The sequence below is a fragment of the Wolffia australiana genome, chromosome 10 (assembly GCF_029677425.1).
Source record: "Wolffia australiana isolate 7733 chromosome 10, ASM2967742v1".
Taxonomy (NCBI): Eukaryota; Viridiplantae; Streptophyta; class Magnoliopsida; order Alismatales; family Araceae; genus Wolffia; species Wolffia australiana.
In genome coordinates, this window is record NC_135844.1 from 10,485,743 (window position 1) to 10,495,896 (window position 10,154).

General features: G+C 38.8%; 2 protein-coding genes across 2 annotated transcripts; one reads left to right on the top strand and one right to left on the bottom strand.

The window, feature by feature from the left end:
* The first annotated feature begins 387 nt into the window (after window positions 1–387).
* Window positions 388–6,839, top strand: LOC144708399 (3-isopropylmalate dehydrogenase 2, chloroplastic-like). The gene is made up of 11 exons (XM_078581699.1): window positions 388–689; window positions 769–898; window positions 959–1,070; window positions 2,003–2,078; window positions 2,168–2,256; window positions 2,348–2,434; window positions 3,986–4,102; window positions 4,224–4,331; window positions 4,892–4,945; window positions 5,077–5,229; window positions 6,583–6,839. Exons 1-11 carry the CDS (start codon window positions 479–481, stop codon window positions 6,661–6,663), a joined length of 1,218 nt encoding a protein of 405 aa, XP_078437825.1. The 5' UTR covers window positions 388–478; the 3' UTR covers window positions 6,664–6,839.
* A 472-nt stretch (window positions 6,840–7,311) lies between these two features.
* LOC144708400 (uncharacterized) lies at window positions 7,312–8,831 on the bottom strand. Its single transcript, XM_078581700.1, has 2 exons — window positions 8,541–8,831; window positions 7,312–7,662 (listed from the first exon to the last, which is right to left on the bottom strand). Exons 1-2 carry the CDS (start codon window positions 8,764–8,766, stop codon window positions 7,526–7,528), a joined length of 363 nt encoding a protein of 120 aa, XP_078437826.1. The 5' UTR covers window positions 8,767–8,831; the 3' UTR covers window positions 7,312–7,525.
* Window positions 8,832–10,154: the final 1,323 nt, after the last annotated feature.

Here is a 10,154-nt window from a genome sequence, read left to right on the forward strand (position 1 = left end):
CACTGGTGAGAACGTCTCGAAGTAGTCTACGCCATAGGACTGAGTGAACCCCCGAGCCACAAGCCGAGACTTGAGGCGTTCGAGAGTCCCGTCCGCATGATGCTTCTTGGCGTGGATCCACTTGCAGTCCACAGCCCTCTTGCCATGGGGAAGTGGAACGACGTCCCACGTGTGGTTCTTGAGGAGAGACTGCATCTCCTCATCCATCGCCGCTTTCCAGCTTATAGAATAGGGCCCATTAGCCCATAGTAGCTAGTCTCTCACTAACATATTTATATATATGTATGGAAAGAGAGATAGATACATAGAGAGAGAGATTGATAGAGAGAAAGATAAATAGGAAATGGGCCAAAATTGCAGCTCCCATCTACTCAAACTTATAGCAGGGCTGCAGTGCAAACAAAACCCCTTCTCCCCTCCCTTACCGCGAACCTCATCATTCTTCCTCTCCTCACTCTCTCTTCCCCAACTGGGTAGAATGGCAGCCTCTTCCTTCCAGCTCAAGCCCAACCTCTGTACCCTCCGATCCTCTCAATCCTCCCACAAATCTCGCCTCCCGCTTCGAATCCGATGCTCATCAACCCCTTCTCGTCGCAGCTACAAAATCACGCTGATTCCTGGAGACGGCATCGGCCCGGAAGTCGTCTCCGTCGCAAGAGATGTTCTTTCTCTCGTCGGATCCCGCGAAGGTAAATTCCCCGTCGTTTGCCGTCTTCTGACATCGAAATTTTGCTGTTTTTGATGGGTTTTTTTTTCTTCGGTTTGAAGGGATTGATTTCAAGTTCAGAGAGGTGCCCATGGGTGGCGCGGCTTTGGATGCTGTTGGGGTTCCGCTTCCGGAGGAAACCCTTTCCGCGGCAAGGGATTCTGACGCTGTTCTTCTTGGTGCAATTGGAGGGTAAGCGTTTTTTTTTTCTCAAATCTTTGTTTTTCGTGATTAATTTATTGAGAATTTTAGGTATAAATGGGATTCGAATGAGAAGAATCTGAAGCCTGAGACGGGTTTGCTTCAGCTCCGGGCGGGACTTGGAGTGTTTGCTAATTTGAGACCAGCATCTGTGTTTCCCCAGGTTTTTCTCTTGCTCAATTACAATTGTTTGTTCGTAGATTCTGCAATTTCTGCAAAATGGGTTTAAATATTCCCCAGCGACATCAAAATTGAAATGCCACGGCAAATGACCACTAAAGATGAGCTCATTATCTTCTTGATTCTTGTTTTGGATTCATGCTATTTTCCTCTCGTACTGTCCATTGTCCGAAGCAAATTGGATAAATTTTAATTCTTCTATTTCGATGAAGAAACGATGGGGTTGACCCTTATTTGTCTTTATCGCGATCAGTAATCTTAAATATTCTCTGAATTAGGTCTGAAAAATTAAAATGCCAACATCTCATCGACTTAGATGGCCACTGAATATGAGTTCACTATCACGGTCGATTTTATGTTGAAAATTGGATTAGTTTTCTTTGAATGGCTTTCGAGTAATTTTATTTTGAATAAAAACGGAGGGAGTGGTCCTTTGTGATCTTAATCAATTAAAATTGTCTTAATTTCTGCAAATGGATCTGAGATATCCTTCTACAACATCCAAATTAAAATAGTAAACATCTTACGTGCGTTTTATCCACTTCAAAAGGCTACCCGGAAAAGGTATTTGATTCCTTAATGGAGTTCTGGGCCCTTTTTTGGTGCTGTACGATGAAAACATTGACTCGTTTGGATACTATACTATCATTTTATTTATTTCATTGATTTTTCCTTGGCAACGTGATCATATATCTTCCCCCAAAGTTTTTTTGTCATTCATTCCCTCACTCTGCGCTTAGGTGTCTCTTTGAATGTTTTCTTTTTAAGTTTTGGAGCTGACATCCATTATTTTCATCTATTTGAAAAATCTATGCAATTTGTTTCGAACAGAAATCTAACGTTTTTCTTGATTATAAGCACAAATTTATATTTTTTTCCTTCAAATTCTGAGGAAGGGATCAACTTTTCCTGCAGCTAGTTGATGCCTCGACCCTGAAGAGGGAAATTGCCGAAGGAGTTGATATTATGGTTGTGAGAGAATTAACTGGAGGTGCTCACCCAGCTAATTTTCTTCTGAATAGCATAACATTAATTTCTAATGTTACTTTAAAAATATTTTCTATCATCTGGTTACTACAGGAATCTACTTTGGTCAGCCAAGGGGCTTTGGGACCAATGAAAGTGGCGAAGAGACTGGCTTCAACACGGAAGTGTACTCTGCATCTGAGGTAGTAATTTGTCCTTCTGACTTCTTTTGGTGACGGACTGATCAATCATGGATGTAATTTTGCGTGGTTTTCTACTACAATGGCTGATCAGGTTGATCGAATCGCGCGAATTGCATTTGAAACAGCAAGAAAGCGCAACGGTAAGCTTTGTTCCGTTGACAAAGCTAACGTGTTGGAGGTACTTCTCCAGAGAACAGACAGTCGTTTTCTGAATTCTAGTTTTATACAAACCTTATTATTTCGATTCAATCCTCATTTTTTTATAAAATAAAGCTAGGAGGGTTGTGTTTTGATATGATGTTTTTTGGTGTCGGTTAACTTCATAGCAGCCAATCAATGGATATTAATGTCATCAATGATCTGCTGCGATCCACAGCCCCTGATTGTAGTATTTCTGTAACTTCAGCGGGATATGGGCATTTTGGTCTTTTATTGTTAGGGTAGCTTACCCTTTAAATATCAATAGCCCTAATCATTCGTTTGCACCATGATGATGGTGATGTTCACTCATCATCACCATCGCCGTTCATTTAAGCAGCAGACAAATGATCAGGAAGATGGTGATGATGATGACTGAGAAGTTTTCTTTTGAAAGAGTGAGACATATAATAGATGTCATATTTTTGCCACATTTGAGAAAGTAAAATTTGAATTCATCCAGCTTAACAACATTACCTTGTCTCGGTTCCTTCTTACCTTGAAAGTTCAGCAGTCCTTTGCTTCTTAGGCAGCGGATTCTTCCTGCCACACTGCCTTTAGAAAATAAGAATTAAGAGTATGATACGAACCTTGATCAAGGCTCGAATCAGGAGGGGAATATAGGGCGAGGGAAGGTAGAAGTTCCCGGGGTAGGAGGGTCGAAACGGGAATGATAGGAGGGGTCAAACAGAGGAGGTCAGGATTGACCAGGGACGAGCCGGCTGAAGATCTGGTGAGACGATCACGGGGGACGGGGATCGTTGGACGGTCAATGGGACGGGACCAAGACATGGAGGATCGAGATAGTGAGCCAAGAGGCCAATCATACCTTAAATCTTGACTGCCGCCTCAAGGGAGGGCTACACATATTTATAAGAAAATGAAACAATCTACCCGAAACATGAGATGACTAAAGTGCCCCAAGTGGCTAAAATGCCTAAGATCCCTTGGGGGTACAAGATCGTATCAGAGTACACATTTCATAGTTCAACATAAGAATCGTAACTCCATCCCTTGTTTCCCTGTAATCGCCTTCCCTGATCTTCAGCTGGCTTCTCTTCTGGATGGATCCCTCCCTCTACCCTGGATATGTTGGCCCCTCTATCTGCTCAGGTTCTTGTGTAAGTGAGTTAGAGAAGGAAGATCAGGAAGAAAATAGAATAGCAGGGCGGCAGGAATGCCGGTGTCCTGGGAATTTGGCATATGGAGATAAGTAAACAAAATTCGATTAAAAGATGTAATTGCAGTACAGGTTTCTCTCTTCCCCTCAGAAAAAGCCTTTCCTCGATAGGAACGCCGAGGATTTTATCAAATCGTAATACTTAATAAGAAGACGATAAATTTAATTATGTACTTTACTTCCATTTTTTGAAATAACGAAACACAAGGTTAAGGGCAAATAATCTGCACATGCTGACAGTAAAAATCCTTGTTGGGACTGGAAACCCTAGACTTGTTGAAAAAATGAATGCCTCTCAGAACATTGAAAAAATGCTCTCTCAGAACTGAATGCCTGCATTCCCTTTTTCAGGCTTCTATCCTTTGGCGAAGAAGGGTAACATTGATGGCATCCAAATTTCCTGACGTGGAGCTCTCACATATGTATGTGGATAATGCGGCAATGCAACTAATTCGGAACCCTAAACAGGTTCTATCTCATACCTGATCCCCTTTTCTGCGCCATGATTTAGCTTGGAAGTCATGTTTTTGAATTATATTTGATATATTTGGCAATCCAATTAACATCAAAGAGGCATATTGTATGGCAGTTTGATACTATTGTGACGAACAACATATTTGGCGACATATTGTCTGATGAGGCTTCCATGATCACGGGAAGTATTGGAATGCTGCCTTCTGCCAGCCTCGGACATTCGGTAATTGCAGAGAATTTCTCTCCCATTTGAAAAAAAAAGAAAATTTTCCTATTTGAGCCCCTTATTTTCGGAGTTCAGGACTAGGATTAGATAAAGATGACAAGTTCTCATCGGTCTTCTCATTCGTCTGACATCATGTTGATGGTGGTGATGGCAATTCATTGTCATCGTCACTCGTCCGCAGCTAAAGATGATGACAACAAGAGTAAATGACGAATTGTCTTCGTCCTTGTCATCTTTGTCATTTGATGAGTCCTCTTTGTCATTTGTTTCAAAAAAAAAAAAATTGTTGTTAAGATGACGGTGAAAACTCTTTCATTTCATCACTCGCCTGTCTTCATGGATGACAATGATGATGGCAAACATTATTTATTCATTTTCTTCAAAAAAAAGAAATTTTATTCATATATTTTCTCTCTTGCTCTCTCTACTCATCTTGCGGCGCCCAGAATTATGAAGATGATAATGATGACGAGGCATCTTAGTCTTCGTTATTTATTAATGGCAATGATGATGATGATGATAATGATAAATGACATCTTAGATGAATTTTTATGCAGGGCCCTGGTTTATTTGAACCCATCCATGGCTCTGCTCCTGACATTGCTGGACAGGTAACTGCCTGAAATTCAGAAGAGGGAAATGAAAGACAGGCTTTTGGATAGTTCACAAAAAAAAAAGGCTTTTGGATTTCTTTACATATTTTTCATCTTTGAGTGTTTTGTTTTTTTTTATTATTTTCCAGGATAAGGCAAATCCATTAGCCACAGTTCTTAGTGCTGCAATGCTGTTGAAGTATGGTCTAGGAGAGGAGAGCGCGGCAAAAAGGATTGAGAGTGCCGTGCTTGATACTCTCGAAAGAGGGTATCGTACTGGAGACATTTTCGCTGCTGGATTGGTAAGTCAAGTTATCAGCCTGAATTAAAATTTTAATTTATAAACTTTGTTTCATGTTATTTTAATTTTAGTTAAGAATTATATCTTTAACCTTTAGTTATTTTTCCTATATTCTGGAAGCCCAAAGTAGTTCTCTATGGGCGCATGAAGGGAAATAGTTAGTTATTTTCAGGTTTTTTGTGCAGCTAGTTACAGATTTGCCACATGATTTATTTATTCTTATGAAACCGTGCACGTTATTATTACATTCATAGCTTCGTAATGGCTACTTTCTGTTTCCTGGTAGTAGTGTTTTCCTTAATTATTCTGCAAGATGCAATCAAGCAGTTTTGGTTTCAAACATGTTGAATGCCTTTTGTAATTGTTTTTATCTCATTGCAATTATTACATCCAAAACGTTGCAACGGTTAGTTTCTATTTTCTATTATTAATGTTGTCCTTCAGCAATTAGTCTCCTAGATTATTTCAAACATGCTCATGATTCAATGTCTCTTGTGATTGTTTTCCTCATACTTCAAAAATAGACCTTTCATTGGCATACTTATTGAACATCTTTTTGGCAGATTTTCATAACTTTGGTTTGGTGTAGAAACTGTTTGGGACCTTAAACATGACCCGGTCATTGTATAATGATAATTTGCCCAGTAATTTCATTGGTGGGGCTATGTGCTTCTTTATGCAAATTTCATAGAGTGATCATTTCAGAGAGTTTTGAATCAAATTTAATTATTTGCGGTTCACATCAACTTGATGTGTTTTTTTGGCCTTGCACAATAATCTCATTTAATTCCAAATTCTAATGGGGCTTTTATGATCATGTGTCCGGCGTATTCAGAAAGTTTTTTATGAATTTCGTAATGAAATTACAACAGGATTATATTTTAAAAAAAGGAAATTACAGCAGCATTGACGAAATTCAGAGAGTTTTGAATCAAATTTTATTATTTGCGGTTCACATCAACTTGATGTGTTTTTTTGGCCTTGCACAATAATCTCATTTAATTCCAAATTCTAATGGGGCTTTTATGATCATGTGTCCGGCGTATTCAGAAAGTTTTTTATGAATTTCGTAATGAAATTACAACAGGATTATATTTAAAAAAAGGAAATTACAGCAGCATTGACGGTTCTACGGGCATCTTTATCTTAGGTGAAATAGAATCAGTGATATTGACCCACGATTTAATTGTTGTTTATGTCAATAAACGTTTCTCTAAATGTCAATAAATTTTTTATGAGTTTGTGTCCTGTATATTTTGATAACTTTAACTAATTTTCTATTTGGAATTACTTTCAAAATTGGGTCATTGCAAAAATATGAATTAAAACTTTCTAATTATAGTTCTCTCTGCAGACCTTGGTTGGGTGTAAGAGGATGGGAGAGGAGGTGTTGAAGTCTGTGGACTCTCAGACACCTGTTGCTGCCTTGACCTGAAGATCAAGCTAAGTAGGCCAATGATGTTCAACTTGTACCGTCTTCTGCGCTTTTGTTGTTTTTTACACTTGAGGCTTCATTCGGATTAGGGTTTTAGTTGCAGATTTTGATCAATGTGAGTTCCTTTATGATGGATAAGTATCCATGATGAATGACAATCAATTCATGTTACATGAGTTAAATTTTCCAACAGAATAAGGGCTTTCTTGGTATTAATTCCTATGAAGATAATCTCAATTGTATGAATTTTCACAGATTCACTTGTCAATGGTTTTCATAGAATTATATTTCTTTTTGAAAGATATTTTACACCAAAATATAAAATTTTGAGTTCAGAAAATTCTCACTTTATGGGAGAGAACAAGATTACCACTTCACATTTCAGTACTTTCTTCTAATTTTCAAATAACGATGTATGAATTATATATTCTGACGAGGATCTCTACTCTTCATTTTTCTATCGAAAAGATGAATTATTGAAAGCAATTAATATGAATGAATATCTTTTGCAGAATTTGGCTACTTCGAATGGCTAATTAATGTGACTGCAGCAAAAATTCAAAAATATTGAAATCAACTTAATTAAGTGAACTCCAATGCTTCATCATCATAAGAATTATTTGGGATGTCCAACTTAAACAGAAAAGCTGACCCTGGAGAAAATTCTAATAAATCAGATGAATAACACTCTCTCCTTGTTTTTCCAAACAAATATTGAAAATCATCACCTCCAAACCATAATGAAAATCAAGACTTTTTTGGAGCGTAACAAAAAGCCGATTTAAAACTTAGCCTCTCAAAGTTAACAAGTTGTATATACCAATTAAAAGAACGGAAAACTTACAATTGGAAATAGAGCTATTCAAAAATCATACTTCTTCTTGTACTTGCCCTTCCCTCGCTTCCCCTTCTGCTTCTTTCTTGAGTTCTTCCCAATACCACCTCTTGCCTTCAAGAATGATGATTTCTTGGGCACAACACCTTCAGTCATCTCAACGTCTGCTTAAAAAAAGAGAATAAAATAAGATAAAACTGTTAAAGTGAAAGCTAACTCTTTTTGATGATGAGTTCGTCATCTACGTGTGGCTTGGAGCCATGATGATGGCAACTACAACATGATGGATGATGATGATAATTATGGCATGATTAAATGCTCTTGCTCAGCTTGAAACCACGAATGAAGATGATGGCTCTGGAAACCAGATGATGATAATGGTGATTATGATGATGATAACGTTTGTCATCGTCATCTTTGATGTAGAACCCTAGATATGGCAAAGTATAGAGAATAAGGAGAATCATAATTATTTCCATAATAAACATAAGTTGCACCGAAAATGATAAAATTGATATTTACTGTACTGCACACATTGAGATACATATAAAATGATTTTTATTCAGTCGGATGAACATCAACCCAAGTTTTCTAAGAAGAAGAGAGAAAATAAGAAATCAACAGATGAAAGTAACTAATGTATTCTTTGGCGCACAATTGGGGGGAAAAAACAGAAAATAAAAGTTGAAGGCACCGCATAATCTTCGACAGGGTGATTAGAAACATAAAACGAAAATTAGAAAAAGAAGACGAAGAACGTGAGTTCTCTCAATTCTTAACCAAGGGCAATGTCCTAGAAATTGAGAAAAATTCCAAAGATGAGCATCAAACGCAAAAAATGTCCGCCGCCTTGAGATCACCCAGACTCAAGAACGCTTCAACATTCACAAAATTCCAGAGAAACTGCTGAAAACAACACAACATAGAGTAACACGCCTGATTAATCCACAAAAAATCAATAACGTTCATACCCATCGTTGGGACAAACCAAAAAATGGAAATCAAGCAAAGAATTAAGCAAACAGAACAAAATCACTTATACCCATCGCGTTCCCAGAGACTTGGGTCGTTGTAATCTCTGAGCCAATCTCGTCTCCTTCATCTTGGGCCGGTTTCTTGTACTGGGGAACGGGCAACTTGGGAGCCTCCAGAGCAGCTTCCTGCGCGGCAATCTTCGCCGCATCTTTCTTGTCGTAGAAGGGCTGCGCGAGATCGCGACGCAGAGTCCGTAATCTCCTCTGCATCTTCGATCTCAGCGATTTCGCCATTCTCGCCGCAGCAATTGCAAGTTTCTCCGAGCTCGCTCAAAACCCTAATTCTATTTCGAAGAACAGTATTTATCAAACATTCAAATTCAATATAAAGCAATACAAGTTTGTATTTTTTTGTCACATTTAAAAATTTATATGAACAGACGGACCAGATTCTCCCACGTTTCTTCAGGCTGGATGAATCCCTAAATCAACCCTAGCTTTCAAATAATTCAATCTTGGGGGCTTCATTATTAGTATACAAACATGAAATTCAGTGGTAAGTTTCAATAATTATAAGTTCTTTTTTTGAAACTTATAGTTTCTTCGGCTTATCTAGCCCGGTCTCGGTCTTCTAAGGATGGTAATGATCTGGGGTGTTGGGTGGTTGCGCAGTCGTTGGACAGTGCGGTTCCATAAGAGAGTTAAAAGACTAAATATCTTCTGAGGTTCAAACGCTAATATGTCATTTGGTTAATAGTGATGCATACCGGGGATCATTGGAGAACATCTTCTACCGTCTTCCTTGAATCAATCTCCTCTTATACCGAGGGTGAATGATCTCATCTTGACCACACAATCATCTCCGTAGACTTCTTTCTATATCCGAGCTAAAACATGTTTGAATCCCATGATTAGAGACTCATAAGTCATTGTCAAAACATAGTCGTCCATTCACAAGATGTCCTTGGTGTCTCGGGTCAACGGATCCCTTATACAACATGACATGAATCAATATGATTGATGTTTAAGTATAATATCATTCATGGATTCATATGGATCAATATAGTAAACTCTTTCTCCAAAGAGCACCCACCATTTGTCCATAGTGTCTCCACGCTAATGCTCATAGGATCACATATGCTATTCTATCAGGATAATTATAAGGGAAAGTTTATAATGCATTGAATAGGAAAGTTTATAATGCATGTTTAAAAACTAGTGATTGTTATATTATGATCTCATAATAATTCACTTCACTACGCCATTGGATGTATTTAGGCTTTGACATTTTGGACCGGAGACCGGTCGGACAAGACCAAACCGGGACCGCCAGTCCACCATTTTAGGGTGGACTGGTTGGTCAGGTCGGATCTGGTCCGATGGTCAATCCAGACTAGGACCAAATTAAAAAATAATAAAAAATATCATCACTACTTTCCCTTCCCCCACCGATCGTGTTCCCCTCTCCCCCACCACTGCCTGGTTGCGCCCCCCCCCCTCTCTCTCCCTCTGGCTCCCTCGCTTTCTCTCTCCCTCTGTCTCTCACTTTCTCCCTCATGCTCTTTCTCACATGCTCTCTCTCCTGTTCTCTCTCTCTCTCATGCCCATTCTCACACGCTCTCTCTCTCTCTCTCACGCTCTCTCTCTCTCCTGTTCTCTCTCTCTCTCTCTCTCACGCTCTT